General features: G+C 35.4%; 4 protein-coding genes across 4 annotated transcripts; 3 read left to right on the top strand and 1 right to left on the bottom strand.

Moving 5' to 3' along the window:
- Positions 52-1,807, bottom strand: LOC105155422. The gene is made up of 3 exons (XM_011071297.2): positions 1,765-1,807; positions 1,507-1,645; positions 52-901 (listed from the first exon to the last, which is right to left on the bottom strand). Exons 1-3 carry the CDS (start codon positions 1,805-1,807, stop codon positions 130-132), a joined length of 954 nt encoding a protein of 317 aa, XP_011069599.1. The 3' UTR covers positions 52-129.
- Positions 3,774-4,771, top strand: LOC105155421. Its single transcript, XM_011071296.2, has one exon. It carries the CDS (start codon positions 3,867-3,869, stop codon positions 4,710-4,712), a length of 846 nt encoding a protein of 281 aa, XP_011069598.1. The 5' UTR covers positions 3,774-3,866; the 3' UTR covers positions 4,713-4,771.
- Positions 5,963-6,784, top strand: LOC105155420. Its single transcript, XM_011071294.1, has one exon. It carries the CDS (start codon positions 5,963-5,965, stop codon positions 6,782-6,784), a length of 822 nt encoding a protein of 273 aa, XP_011069596.1.
- On the top strand, positions 15,164-15,748 carry LOC105155419. The gene has a single exon (XM_011071293.1). It carries the CDS (start codon positions 15,164-15,166, stop codon positions 15,746-15,748), a length of 585 nt encoding a protein of 194 aa, XP_011069595.1.

The following is a 16,534-nucleotide window of genomic DNA, read 5'->3' as shown; positions in this document are numbered from 1 at the left end:
AGAAATGGTCAGATGCTAAAATGGAAAAGTGGCAATAAAGTAGATCAACATGAATGGATGAAGGTTTGAATATTATTGTAGCAGTTGACATATTTACAATTCACTGTGTCTCGTGATCAAAGTGAGAGCCTAGTGGTTAAGGGCATTAAGAAGAGAAACTCTAGTTTTGACTAAACTCCTGAAAAATGATTCTAGTTCCTCTTCAAGTTCTTGGATAGTCATTTCTGAGGATTTCAACTGCTTCAAGACATCTTGCACAGCAGTAATGTCCATGTTTTTTCCTGACTTGTGGAGGTTCAACAAGCCCAATTCCTCAGCACCGCATTCTTGATCTCTCTCTGAATGCACGCGGCTAGTTTGAGTGAACTTGGAAAGAAATGACCAACTTCTAATCTTTGATCTTCCCTTCTCCCCCGACAAAATTGTAAGAAGAGACTTTAGGACTGAGAAATCAAAAGACTCCGTCTCTTTCAGCATCCCTGCAATGGCCTTGACATCAGATTCTTCTTTCAAGAATTGCGTGCAGTTCTGGTCGAAGTTCTTGAAATTCTTGATGAACTTCTTAACCATTTTGTTGATCTTCTTTCTTGAGGTCATATAGGCATTGATGTCATCTGCCGTGGCAGTTTCACCTCTGTTTCGCCTGATGGATGACTGAAGATCTTGAACAGATCCCTTTGTTAAACTTAGAATATCTCTTGCGAATCCACAAAGATCCACAAGCCCAAGTGACCCTTCGAGCAACTCATGTGTCCATTTTTCACTGTTTCCATGGCAGAGGGCTTCTTGGGTTGTGGGCATCTGTATCAGATTATTAATACCATCATGTAAATCTCTGAGGCTAGCCAAGTTTGCTGTCACAGAAGTGGCTGATGTTGATGTGCCTTCAGAGGACCTTAACCTGCATAAATGATCTTCAACATCATTTACTATGGGATGAGATTTTGATGGCAAGCTGTTTGATCGAACATGCAAATTTGCCATTTTGTTTTCAAATAATTCTTTGATGGCTGAAAGTAGAATTTGAGTCTTGAGAAGAGGTTTGGGTGCTTGAAACCATCTCTTATGCACTGCCTATATATATATGGAGATAGTTGACAAACAAAAAGCATCTATTCCACCTTAGATTCCTCATCGTTGGTGCAAATTTGAAATAAATATTACGTTGCGCGAGTTTCTTGCTACCCACATCTTGAACATTTAAAGTTGAAATATGAATTATGGAGATCTCTGCCACATTTTAATTGTTGTTCATGAAGCATGAGAAATCTTGACAGCCATGATGTCGATATAATGATAATGGTCATTCAATGCAACTCACAAATTGATGAGCCTGTGAAATCTGTCATCTTTCGACTTTGATGTAAAGACAGGAAGCAATTCTAAATTTTATAATGCTGAAGTAATGTTGATCCACAGACAATTAGCTCAAGAACTGCAATTCAAAAAAAAAAGCTCATAATTGATAGTTTAGGTACTAAATACAGAATGACAATAATTGCACACCAGTGCTGAAGTTTTATAAGACCTAAAACTATAGTAAACGAAACATGAAAGCTGTGAGCATCAGAGTTGAGATTTACAGGATCCATCTTATCCGCATCATTTGCTGGCACACATGAAATGTTACTAGTTGGTCGCTTTCCTGTCCAATATCGAGCATGACAATGCAATCGTGTGCATTGTGCAATTACAGAACAAATTGATATTGAATAACAAGGGACATCTTGAGTAGATAATCATCTACCCCTTCTATTCATCTACCTATATATCGCTCATGCTTAAGGAATGACTCAACATCTTCCATCTTAGCTTCATCACTCTAACCAATTCTTTTCTGTAGTAAACAATGGTTTGATAGAACAGTTCATCACCTAAATCCAATCGCATATTTGAAGATTTTGAAGACCATTTGATTAGGATAACGAGCTCAGTCGAAGTGACATCTTCCTCAGCTTCTTCTGCTTTCACGAACTTGGATATTCTCAATAATTTGCTGGAAAGCATGATGACTTGATAGAATCGCCATGATGATCTATCAAGCAAGCTCTCACCCTCGAACAAGGAAACAGTTGGGCCGTTGAGTTACTTGATGGATCTCTGAGGCTGCTGGATGGCTGTGGAATTGCTGAGGAGGTTATGGCACTTGTGAAGGAATCTGTTCAAGAACTTGAATCCGCTCTCAGGAGGAGTAGACGTGAAGCTGTCAAGGAACACGATATTGGCTTATATGGCATCAAGAAAGAAAATAGATAACGTGATCAAAAATTGCCTTAAGAACATGAAGGGTTCCAAACAATTTTCTCCAAAGGCAGTTCTTGACATGGGCCGAGATCTTAAGAGCATCACAGGCACATTGAAAGAAGCTGAGGCAATTGGCTTCTCGGTCCTCAAGTTTGTGATTATGCTCATATCTGGGGAGAATGCAAGCTTGAAACCAAGAGGCTGGTCACAGGTTTTGAAATTTACCCTTTCAAGACGAGGAGATGGATCAAGAAAATGAAGTTGACGACTTTTAACATTTTCCACAATTCGCGTAAAGGCATGGATGCTGTTGCTGGGCCAAATTTTCTGAAGCAATTGAAAGCATATAAATGGCTATTCAGGAAGTAGAAGAAGGGCTTGAATCTTTCTTCAGGAATTTACAAAGAAAGGGTGTCTCTTCTTAATGCTCTCAGCCACTAAGCGTCTTGGACTTGTGCTTTTGTTTTTGAGTTTTTGACAACATACAGACAATTGTATACTTGTGTAAATGATAAACAAAAAATAGCTACTTCACAAATTCTTTTATTTACTAATTCAGTTCATAGATATTCAACCTCATTTGAAAATATCTTTCGGTTCTATCCAAAATACTCTGATTTGTCTCTCTCAGCAGTGACTGGTAATGTGGAAAATTCTGCTCCTACTTGGAAACATTTTCTACGGATGCAGCTTAAAAAAATGAGTCGACGTTCTTATGGTGCATTACAATGAATTGATGAATGATGAGTCAAAACTATCAGTTGATTTTGGTTCACTCTTACATTACAGACCTAATAGAAATATAGCAAAGAACGATGCCGAAGTAATATTAATTTTTTTGGTTAGAATCATGTTTATTAGATTCAATGTGAGATTGATATAACATCAGATTTTTTTTTATCAGTATACCAGAATCAACCCCTTTGAAGTACAACCCGTTGTTAATCTTGGAACGTTGGGCTTGATTATAATATGTTAGTAAAAATATCATTAAGTTTATGATATGGAACTGTGTGGTCAGTGATTTATCATTTTATGCTATGCTGTCAAGAATCCACTAGCTTTCAGTTTTTGTTAATGATGGATATATTTATGGATAAAAACACCGTTTCCATGATCTTAATGCGTGTAAGAACACGTTTATTTATAATTATGCGCGTTTCTATATATTTTCATAATTTTCTGCAGATCAGAAACCTCCAATATAGAAAGTTAATCTTTTATTCCCAGCTCTCACAGTTAGGAAACATTAATTTTGCTTAGGCCCATAAATTAATGAGTCAGTTCTATGAATGATCAATTGATTATCACAATTTCATGGCTGTCAAGATTCCTCATGCTTCAAGATTAGCAGTTATAATATAGCTGAGATCTCTACGATTGAGTTTTTGGTTTTCAATTGTTCAAGATCCTGGAGACATGTAACTCGTGCGCGACAATATTCATGGCAATTTTTTCAGCAGTGAAGAGACAATGTAGGTGGAATAGATTCCTTTTGTCTTATTTTTCTATCTCCCCTATATATATCATATAGCAGAGCGATGGCTTCAACCATTTCAACATCTTCCTCAATACACAGTAGTCTACATTCACTCCAAAAGAGTTGATTTTGATAGAAAAAGATGGCTGCTTTCCACTCTCGATCAAACAGTTTCCCATCTCCGTCTCATCCAGTAATGGACGTTGTCGAAGAGCATCTGTGCAGGCTAAAGTCATCAGAAGCCGCATCAACATCAGCCACTTCTATATGCACAAACTTGGCTAGCCTCAGAGATTTGCATGAAGGCATTAACAGTCTGATTCAGATGGCCTCAGTGCAGCAAGCCCTCTCCAATGAGCAAGACGAGAATTGGATAAATGAGTTGCTGGAGGGATCTCTCAGGCTTGTCGATCTTTGTGGATTTTCTAGAGATGTTGTGTGCTTAACCAAGGAATGTGTTCAAGATCTTGAATCATCTATTCGGAGGCATAAAGGTGAAACAACCAAAACGATCGACATGAATGTTTATGTGGCCTCCAGAAAGAAGATTGATAAAATGGTCAACAAGTGCATCAAGAATTTGAAAGGCTTCAATGAAAACTCTACAGCACTCCTTGACAAGGACTATGATCTTAAAGCCATTGGGACGATGCTGAAAGAGACAGAAGCCCTTGCTTTTTCGATCTTAAAGTGTGTACTAATACTCATGGCTGGGAAAAAGGAAAGATCAAAGCAAAGAAGTTGGTCATTGCTTTCCAAGTTCACTCAGACGAGCCGCGTACATTCTGAGGTCCAGGAAGAAGCTGTTGCAGAGAACTTGTGTTCCTTCGACATCTTCAAGTCACTAAAAAGCATGGACAACATTGCTTTGCAAAACAAGTTGAAAGCATCAGAAATGACCATCGAGAAACTTGAAGAGGAATTAGAAGCCTTATTTAGGAGTCTGGTCAAGACTAGAGTTTCTCTTCTTAATGTGCTTAGCCACTAGCCTCTTTGGCTTGTGTTAATTTTGACCACATCATGCAATTGTCCATATACTTCTGTAAATGACACCAAAGTTCAATACTGATACTTAATTATCTATATACTCCATTGCATAAATTCTTGCTCCAAAATCTGTTCTTCTGTTTGTCTATCGAGAATGGCTGATCTATGCTGGTGTCCAGATTTCTAGTTTCACATTGGATATGTGTGGAGAATATTGATATATTTGCTATAATGGAACGGATCTGGAATTTACCTTTAAATATCTTCAGTGATTTCTAGGTGATGATACAATTCAGTGGTAACAACATGGTCATTCTTTATAGTTTGGTGAAGCAACCGTGTGATCAGTAATGGACCGTGTCTACAGCTAGGCTGTCAAGATTCCACTTCTTAATCATAGATCAGGTAATGGATGAAAATGACAATTTTTAATGATGAATAATGACTTGATATCACGGTAGCTAGAAGGAGGACACAAAATAGCAATTGTTTGTGTAGCACATGCTACATTAGATGTGTTTAACTGAACTCATGTGCAATTTCTCCGTTATCTGAGTTGTACGCTTCTGTCGAAGAAACAGGATAATTCTGATAATCAGTATATAACTCTTTTACCCCTTCTCCATTGATTTTGCTGTGTCACCTTAAAATGGTATTTCTTTCTAATGCCTCTGAGAAATTAATGGGTAAATTTATTCCATCTCCATGATCTGAATCAGTAATACTATATAATTTTCTCACCACGAGGACTATGAATTTCAAATTACTGGTGGAACACGTCTGATACCAATCATGTTTCTTAATCATAATTCTTTATGTTTCTCCATGTCTGAAGATCAGAAACACCACCTTAATAAAATTTAAGTTTTTCTTCCATCTCTCTCTACTTCAGAAAACATATTATAAGCTGAATATGCCTCAGTTATTAAGGAAGCCACATTATTAAATCAACTTAATGGCTGTTAAGATTCCTAATGCTGCATGATCATTGTATACAATGTAGGCAAGATCTGCTGATTGAATTTTTCCAGCTTCAGTTGCTTCAGATTCAGGGAGCACTGGCTTTGCACGCAGTCACATTTAATTCAATTCCGAGCAGTGGTGAGACATAGTAAGGTCCAATAGATTCCTTTTGTTTTCTTTCTCCATCTTCCTATATATGCTGGTGACACAGAGATGGCTTCAAGCCCTCAACACCTTCTCTCAGGAAACAAATTGTAGATTCCAGCATCAAAGAGTTCATAGAAAAAGATGGCTTCTTTCCACTCTCGATCAAATAGTTTTCCATCTCAATCTCATTCAGTAATGAAAAGTGTTGAAGATCATCTATGCAGGTTAAAGTCATCAGAATCCGCATCAACATCAGCCACTTCTATATGCATGAACTTGGCTAGCCTCAGAGATTTCCATGAAGGCATCAATAATCTGATTCAGATGCCTTCAATCCAACAAGCCCTTTCACAGGGACAAGGTGAAAATTGGGTAAATGAGTTGCTCGAGGAATCTCTGAGGCTCGTGGATCTCTGTGGATTTTCAAGAGATGTGGTTTGTTCAACCAAGGGATCCATTCAAGATCTTGAATCCTCCATTAGAAGAAATAGAGGTGAAAAGGCCACAGGAGACGACGTTAATACTTATGTGGCCTCAAGAAAGAAGATCAACAAGATGGTCACTAAGTGCATCAAGAATTTGAAGAGCTCAAACCAGAGTTCGATACCACTCCCAGCAATTGGTGCTATGCTAAAAGAAATAGAGGCCCTTGATTTCTCAGTCCTAAAATCTGTATTGATGCTCTTGTTCGGGGAGAAGGAAGGATCAAAGCAAAGAAGTTGGTCGTTGATTTCCAAGTTTGCTCAAACCAAACGAGTACATTCTGAGGTAGAGCAAGAAACTGCTGCTGAGGCCTTGTGCTCCTTGAACATCCACAGGTCCAGAAAAGGGATGGACAATATTACATTGAAGCAGTTGAAATCAGCAGAAATGAGCATCCAGGAACTTGATGAGGGATTGGAAGCCTTATTTAGGAGTTTAGTGAAAACTAGAGTTTCTCTTCTTAATGTTCTCAGCCACTAGCCCTTCTTGGCTTCTGCTGATATTTTAACATTTTTACCACACTACTGTAAATATCAAAAAGAGGATACTGATACAGTTCTATATACAAATCTTGAACCAAAATTTCCATGAATCCATCTGTCTACCTAAATTCATTGATCTTTGTATACTAGCAAGACCTTCAGTTTTGAATTGGAAAGCATAGAGCGTATTAAAGATCATTTATACTCTAACAGATTGCTGGATCTGCACATTTGGAAAAATCGAACTAAAACTTTGAAATACAAGGAAAATTGAAATTTGACAAATTTCCAACGTTTTCACTTGTTAACATTCATTTTCATAATAAATTTAATGTTATAATATCATCCCACTTATATGTACTTTTTATAAATCATATTTCAAACAATTAAACTTTTCATAACAGTGTTGAAGTTAACAATCAAGTTAATTGCTTTTATTCAATTAAAGAGCTACTGTTTAAACCAAATGATCATGAAGATACCTGAATATACTTAAGTTGTAAGATAACTTTTCAATAAATTTATACTTTAATTTACTATATTTATTACTTCAGAAATATAACATGCAGAGAAAAAGGATTAGGTGCAGAAGCAAAGCAGATAGAAAATTGTTGTCTTGTTGCTAATTTTTGTTTGCATTGGAATCAGCCAATTGCACATACAGAGTCTTGGCTTCAATAATGTTGAAAGCAAACTTCATGCATGTTTATTTATATAAGATGTAGTTGGGAAAACCAGAGGAATCACAGCCCTTGTTGTTTGGTTGTCAACTTGTCATGACTAGTCTCTTCTTTTCTCTTAATTAATTGCTCTCTACAGGTGGAGAGAGTGGAACCTTGACAGGCACATGGTTTAGTTATCATGAAGCAAATATATAAATTAAATGGCATGACAGGGAGAGAATATGTTTTCGGTTTTTCCAACCCCCTCTGCATATTGATGAGCTCATGATATCAGCTTAACGAGTTGTGTTTGCTGATTTTATAGGCACGCATGGGTAGGATGCTTACTCCTGTTTGGCATATTTTCTCCTTTGACAGGTCGGAAAATGTTATCATTTTTTAATCTATGAGGATGAACACAGAGAATACTGACAGCTTTTTGCATTAGATATGTGATAAGTTACAGCCAGATTGTTTCCAGATACTCAGTTACTGATTTTCAATATCATTCTTGCTGAATTACAAGGAAGCTAATAGTTGATTGTCATTAAGGTCATTTGGTGGCGTTGTTCTATAATTCAATTTATCAAAGTTCAGCTAAGGGACTGGAACCCTGTTGAGTTTAAAATTGGCACAACATCAACAAAGGAATAGAGTCTGTTCTTTCTAAGAAAATAGAATTGCCAGGAAAACAGGATGAATTGTTACTTTGAAAAGAACTTTTCTGTCTGGAACCATGTATAAATTGGTAACTTTTTCATCAATTTACCTATCTCCTCTCTTAATGTGTATACGTAATTCACCGAAATCTAAGTGCCATCCATGCACTCTCTCGTACTCTTATTTTAAGCTTGATTGTAAGTATCTTAGTATTCTTTTGGGACTGTGAGGAAACTTCCTAAACCATTTAATGGAGCAGCATATATTTTCTCTTAAGTACCATCTAGCAAGGTGTCTTCGTTATGCAGTATCTGATTTTATGCCTTTAAATTAGAGCATACCACAATGATGTATCTGTGTTGTTTTCTTTCATACCTTCATAAATTTGTCTTAATGCAAAGAATATGTGTCATATTATTTAAAGTCGTTTAGAGAAGTGTTGTTACTGGTAATTTAGCAGGATGTGTTAAAAGCACTATACTATACTTTTGATGCATAGCAACGCGGTCAACTAATTGGTCTCTTATCCATTTTTATATCAGTTGGTCATCGTATATCGAATATCTATTGCTAGTGCCATTAAAATAAACTGGACCATTTGAAATGATTGTAGCGGCGCCATGTAATTTTCTTTAGCCTCAACACATGTAGCATACAACTATAAAACACCGTACTTGATATATCATTTTTCAGTTATACGTGTAAAATGCATTCATTTGATTCTACAAGTGAAGCATGCCAGCGGAGACATTGATGTTGGTTCACAACTTGTGAGGAGAATAGCCAAGACGTCTCCCATCATTGGAGAGTCTCAGGGCTCTTTCCTTTGGGTATGGTTGTTTTTTCATTTGATTATATTATGTGGTGATGTTGTTGTGATTTTGGTTGCGATAAAGTACTTGGTATGAGTTTTGCTTGTTTACCTATTATCAGTTATGGCATGGAGATAAAAAGAGGAGAAAATTCACACTCGTCTTTTCTGCCCTCATATCACTCATTCTTTGTGTTTCTTCCCAAAGGATATTAATATATTTTTTCTGAACTAATAAACTGGTCATGTTTATGTGTTATTGGTATGTCCACATCTTCGAGGCTTCTTTCTTAAACCAGACGTCACTTTGCTTATTCCACTTGCATCCCGTGTGTCTTCCAAATTCATTGTACATTTCTAGTTATTCTTCTATCATTTTGCTTTAGCGATGCATATATGTGGTCTTTATATTGTTTTCTTCTTGGGTCTGATTTGGTGGTCTTTTCCCATCTTATAGTGTAATTTAATGCTTTTGAATGCTTTCACGAGAGATTCCTTCTGGCTTTTAGACTGGAATCCATGAGATTATTGGCATTCCTTTGGTGAATATGTTGGTCTTTTGCATGTTCCTTGAGTAATGCTTGTGTTAATTGCAAATTTTTTTTTTCCAGATTGTAATGAGTTTAATGATATAGTCACTTTGTTTCTCCAAATCTGCCATGAGGGCCTTATTGGCTTTGATTTGGATTGTCATTTTGGTTAGTTAGCAATAATATAAATGTGGCATGTTCTGTTTCGGAAAAGTTCTTTGCTGGAAGTTATATAATATAAATGCATGCAAAATTGTGCGGGAATTGATTTTCTTTCTTTGGAAAAGGTTATCTGCATTAATGTTAAAGAATCATATGTACATTTACAAGCTCTTTAGAAAAGGTTTTTTTGGAAATGATTAACTATCTCTGTAAAAGGTTAGTGATACCTTTTCAAGTTTTCTGGAAATTGCTGCCAATGATCCTTGGTTCACGTAGGACTTTGGTGAACGTTTTGGTTCCACTGTTAAGGTATGGAGCTATACGAGCAAGTTACTTGTGTTGTCAATTACACAATTTTAGAGTAAGACAACTGCTTGAAAGTAATGAGAAGCCATGTATATGTTCACTTTGATCTGTGACTGTGCATCTACTTTAGGAGCAGCAACATTATGTTTTCCATCAATTTACCTATCTCCTCTCTTAATGTGCATACGTGATTTACTGAAATCTAAGTGTCATCCATCCACTCTCTCGTACTCTTATTTAAGCTTGATTTTAAGTATCTTAGTATTCTCTTGGGACTATGAGGAAACTTCCTTAACCATTTCATGGACCAACATGATATTTTCTCTTAACTACCATCTAGCAAGGTGTCTTGGTTTATGCAGTATCTGATTTTGTGCCTTTAAAATAGAGCATGCCACAATGATGTATCTGTGTTGTTTTCTTTCGTGCCTTCATAATTCTGTCATATTGCAAAGAATATATGTCATATTATTTATAGTCTCTTGGAGAAGTGTTGTTACTGGTAATTTAGCAGGATTTGTTGAAAGCACTATACTATACATTTTATGCATAGCAACGCGGTCAACTAATTGGCCCCTTACCCATATTTATTCCAGTTGGTCATCGTATATCGAATATCTATTGCTAGTGCAATTAAAATAAACTTGTGGAGGTGCCATGTGATTTTCTTTAGCCTCAACACATGTAGCATACAACTATAAAACACTGTACTTGATATATCATTTTTCAGTTATGCATGTAACATGCATTCATTTGATTTTACAAGTGAAGCATGTTAGTTGGTAGATGTGATTCATACTTGTCTTTTACAAGAGAGAGGACTGGAGTTTGAATTTGGTTTGCCAATTTCGTGTAAAGTAGATAGCCCGTCTCGATAAGGATTGTGTGTGAATAAAAAGGTTAAGTAGGATTTAAATGATCAACCTATGTTGGCTGCGAAAGTGTGCTTTTTGACGACATTTTAGAACCTAATGGTGGCCTACTTATCTTCATATTCCTCTCTTCAAGTTTCTAACTCAAAAGTAACCGGTGCCCTTATTAGTTCTCTTTTGTCAAATTTTCTTCCATATTTTGAAATAAAAAAGGTTGAACCATTGATTTTATACTTTGTATGATTCGAACCCAATATTTTACTGCTTTGATTTCTTTGAAAAGCCACGCAATCACCATTCTCATTTGGAAAGAAAAGAATTATGGATTTTTGTGGCTGTTCGAAATGTGAAGGATGCAAGGATAGGGTTGAGACCTAAATTGGAGAATAAACTCTCCTCTCTTTTTGTTAATTTATTCTTGGTTCATTTATTGTGTTTGAGTTTTTTTTTCATGCGCTTGCCTTTAAATTTTTTGTTTTTAATACATTTGACATTCTTGTATGGATTTGCAAAATCCATATTGGTTCATGTCTAGCACCCCCTTCGCTACAAGGGCTATATCTACCCTAAACGTCATACTTATAGCAATCTCTGTGTTTATAAATATAAATGCACATAATAATTTAATCCATATGAATACGTAACCCCAACGTCATAACAACATAATCAACCCACAACATCATATATACAAATCAAACACCACGAGTAGTCCACCACAGTTAATCTCCACTCCTACGTTCTCTTTATACAAACAAAATAAGATTTGTACTCTAGCTGACAAAAAGGAGAAACAGCATACTGGCCCGACCTGACTTAGTATAGTGCATAGACCTATTTTTCAACAGTCAGATACCTCAAAGTTTACTCCTGAAAGAAAATGTCAACAGAGGGGTAAGCCTGCCACTCAGTAAGTAAATAATCAGCCCTATCTATATATGTACATCAAACACAGCCCAAACATGACAAGTAGGCAACATGCATGGATTACAGTCAATTTAACTCCAACATAATCAATTGTAGTACACCACATAGTTGTCTAACAATAAAATAATTAATTAAACTTCCTTTTTTCCCAATTTGCTTACCAGAAGGTGATATCGTGTTTTTCCCGTCAACTCAATCTCACCGTTATATAAATTTAAGTGAATCCCCTTGACAGTCGGCTCATCAATCTCATTTCGCATCATAGCTCTTTCAATTCGCATCATAGCTTTTTTATTCGCATCATAGTTCTTTTCACATCACATCTTTTTCATATCGCATCAAAACTCTTTTCATTTCATTTCTTTCTCATATCGCATCAAAGCTCTTTTCATTTCATTTCGCCTTATAGGCTTTTCAACACATCAAGGGGTATTCACGCCACAATTATATTCAATTTCCACCACTCCCTTATTTCCACATATCACCATTCTTGTAAGCAACTAGTAACGTAAAACAATATATCATTACATTCTCATTTTCAGACACCCACAATACATCAAACAACAAACATAATATTTCAACGTATTTCCTCATTCCACGTACACAATATCGACAATCAAATCAAATCATTCATCACTTATATACTTTCAGACAAATCAATGGCAGCATTAACCACAAATTCATATAACAGTAAAACCACAAATACAGAAAGCATATATAGAGAATGCTAATTATTTACTTACCTCAACCTCACAACGTTTCTTTTTACTCAATCGCTAATTGTCGGTCCTTTCACCTCACCCCGTATCCTCTGTTTTCAATTTTTTTCTGCCAAGACCGAATTGTAATTTGCAATTATGTGTGTGTGTCTTGATTAAAAACAACAAAATAACAGAAAGAGGAGAGGCGGTGGGCTGGTGGGCCCACCCTCAATTTTTTTTCTTTCTCTCATATATATATATCACTTACTAATATATATATATATATATATATATATATAACTTACATTCATAGAAAAATTTGTTGAAAAATCTATATCATACAATCATGAATTATTTTATTTGTGAACTTTGAGGATTTAATTCTATGCTAAAATGCCAAACGGTTGTCTAGATGCCAATTTAAATTTCCTTTTCAAGAGGACTTGATAAATCTTTTGTGAATATTGAAATTTCATGAGTTGATAAATGGTTTTCTAGGAACACATAGTTTTTATATCTTAAATAGTGTTTGAAAAACTTTTTAATTTTTACTTTTAAATAATATTATTGGAAATTGGTTTTTTTCCACTTAAAGATTTGTTTTCCTTGTCAAATGTTCTTTTGTTTTCAATTCATGTTCCCAAAATCAGTTTTTATCTTTTACTTAAAAATTTATTTTTCTTGTTAAATGTTTTACAATAAACTCATATTTTCAGAATGAGCTTGAAGCTTGAAGTGCACTTACAAATATTGAAGACTAATTAACAAAATATTTTGATTAGCAACAGATGAAATCATTTAGTTATTTTTGGGTGAAAGCATGAAAAGTCATATGTTTGGACTTTAAGTGAAATATTTTGTTGAATTTTATTTTTATAAAAGTAACAGACTTTGAAACAATTTTTGAAACATTTTGAGAAGCATTCAGTTTATTAAAACAATTTTTGAAACATTTTGAGAAGCATTCAGTTTATTATTTCTGGTCAAATAGCATTGATCGCCATCTTTGTCTAGATTTCCAAAAAAGTAAATTATTAACTTTTTTTTTTATAAATGATTACTCTATTGAAACTTCTTTTAAGAAATTTTTACCAGTAATTTTAAAAATTCTTTTAAAAAATTTTTACCAGTAATTTTAAAACGAATAATGAGATTGACATCTAGAACCGTTGTGCAATTTACTATATGATATTTTATTTTTTAAGTTCACGAATGAACTAATTTGTGTTGTATGCTATAGAATTTCCACCAATTCTTAGATACACCTGCAAAGTTAAGATGTTGATGACATGAACGAATATGGTGTTTTTGTAAAATTTGTACAAGAATCTTAAATGTATGACAAACAAAAAGTTTTTAGAAAGTAACATGAGAACAAAACCTAACATAATGAACAAACCGAGAATAAACAAACAAAAATAATGGAGGGTTATTTCTCATTTAGGCCTCAAATCCAAACTGTCTTGCGTCCGTCATATTTAAAGCGGTCCCAAAACTAGTGATTCTATCGTTTCCAAATTAGAATGTTGAGAACGTGAGGGTTTCATAGAAATCAGACACTTTTGGGTTTGAATTATACAGAGCAAATTGCAATGGTTTCAACTTTTCATGATTTCTAATATGGGAAAAATTGATAAAGAAGAAATTGATAAGGACAAATGTTGCTTTTTTGGCTAGAAAATGGCTAAGAGAAATAGATAGATATATAGGTTATCATGTGGTTTTATATGGTGCCAAAGTTGCACTCGTTTTTAAGTAGCCAATATGAAATAGTTGAGTGTTTGAATTTTCTATTTCAACCTTTAAATTCTCGCATAGTTCTTAGAGAGAAAGATGTTATTTATGTAAGTTGTTATTGCACGTCATTATATTGCATGTTTTTCTCTTTAATTGTTGATTCTATCCTTGTTTGTTCTTTCAGTTAACAACTTAATGCTGGTGGAGATGATCTTGCACTAGTTTTCATGTTTACTCGCTGATTTGGAGTGTGAACCTTTTACACCAGTTTTCATGTCGATTGGGTTCAAGTAGATCGAAGTATGAGCTCGAAGAAATCAGCGACCATCTTTATTGTAAATAAGAATCAAGTGTATTTGGTACTTTGGACTTCTTTGTACTATGTGAGAAATTGTTGCCTGCTCCAACGGGTCTGGCTTGTTTCTTAACCAGAGAAATGAAAATTTTGATTCAAAACCAATTTCAAGCTTTATATTTAATGCTTTATTAACTTCCAGAACATATCAAAATCAACTCAACTCAACATTATATACAAGTTGGTACATCATTGAAACTCAAATGGATTGTTTGTTGGGAATTTTTTTTATATACTTCTACCACTACTTTACTTACAAATGGGATACTTTTGAACTCTATTCAGCATACGGAGTAAACACTGCCGTCCCAAAACAAAGAAAAGAAATGAAAACTTTTTATTATAGTTAGTCATAAAATATATGTGATATTATTTATGTTTCTGTCATCAAAACAGCCTATGTTTTATTATGTTTTTGTCACCAAAAACAAATAAAAGAAAAGAAAACTCTCGATCAAACAGTCTCCCATCCAGTGATTGATAGTGTTGAAGATCATATGTGCAGGCTAAAGTCATCTGAAGCCGCATCAACATCAGTCGCTTCTGTATGTGCAAACCTGGTCAGCCTCAGAGATTTACATGAGAGCATCAATAATCTGATTCAGACTCCTCCAATCCAACAAGCCCTTTCCCAGGAACAAGCGGAAAATTGGATAAATGAGTTGCTCGAGGAATCTCTCAGGCTTGTCGATCTTTTGTGGATTTTCTAGAGATCTGGTGTGGTCGACCAAGGAATTCATTGAGGCTCTTGAATCCTCCATCAGGAGAAATAGAGGTGAAACAGCGATGAATGATCGAATCAATACTTATGTGGCCTCAAGAAAGAAGATGAATAAGATGGTCAACAAATGCATCAAGAATTTGAAGAGCTTCAACCAAAGTTCTACAGCACTCCCAACCATTGGGATGATGCTCAAAGAAACAGTCCCTCAATTTCTCGGCCCTAATATCTCTGTTGATACTCTTGGCAGGGAAAAGGAAGGATCAAAGCAAAGAAATTGGTCATTTCTTTCCAAGTTCGTTCAGACCAAACGAGTACATTATGAGATAGAACAAGAAAATGGTGCTGAGGACTTGTTTTCCTTGAACATGCACAAGTCAAGCAAAGGCATACACGAGATCACATTGAAGCAACTGAAAGCAACAGAAATGACCATCCAGGAACTTGAAGATGGATTAGAAGCCTTGTTCAGGAGTTTAGTCGAAACTAGAGTTTCTCTTCTTAATGTTCTCAGCCATTAGTCTCTCTGGCTGGTGCTTTTTTGACACCATACTGTTGTATACATACTTCTGTAAATGACACCGGAAATGGACCTATACTTATAATTTATCTATACAGTTCAGTGCAGAAAGCTTCAATTCAAAACATTTTTACTTTATCTGTCCATCTTAAACATCTGATCTGTAATAATTAATTCGTACAGAATTCTGTTTCCAATGGGTGGTGAACACGAAAATTTTTTTGACATTCCAATATAAGATGTTGGAAATGAACCATTAGAATTATTTAATAGGTGCTGAAAAAGGATCAGTTATAGGGCCTAAAGTACTCTGCATACGCGCATCAAAACTACACAGCACCAGTTACTTGTATTTGCTTGAGCTGCCTAATCCTATAAAAGAAACAGCAGATGGTCAGAAATTTTTCTTCTGAATTTCTCAGGTTGTTGGACTACTGCAGTGCCATTGAAGAGGTTTTCTGAGAGATCAAGGAAGGTTTGTAGGAACTGGAGTCACCCAACACAGATGAAAGGACAGGGAACGAGATGAGGATGACTATGCTAATCAATATTACATGGCAAGAAAGTTGCTGAATAAATCATTCCAGGGTTTCAGGACTTGATTGGAATGGAGAAAATTCACAGTTTACGGTTAGTAGCACTAGCTTCTAACTTCCAAGTTCTTACCTTTGGTTCATCGTTGATGCATGTTTTTATGCCAACTCAGCAGCCACGTGGAAGGTCAAGGTGCCCGTGATTCATATGTCGCTAACTCAGCCACCTAGTAGAAACAAATGGCAACCAAGCA

Source organism: Sesamum indicum, linkage group LG2 (genome assembly GCF_000512975.1).
Source record: "Sesamum indicum cultivar Zhongzhi No. 13 linkage group LG2, S_indicum_v1.0, whole genome shotgun sequence".
In the NCBI taxonomy this organism is placed as follows: domain Eukaryota; kingdom Viridiplantae; phylum Streptophyta; class Magnoliopsida; order Lamiales; family Pedaliaceae; genus Sesamum; species Sesamum indicum.
This window is presented reverse-complemented; position numbering and strand designations above follow the sequence as displayed.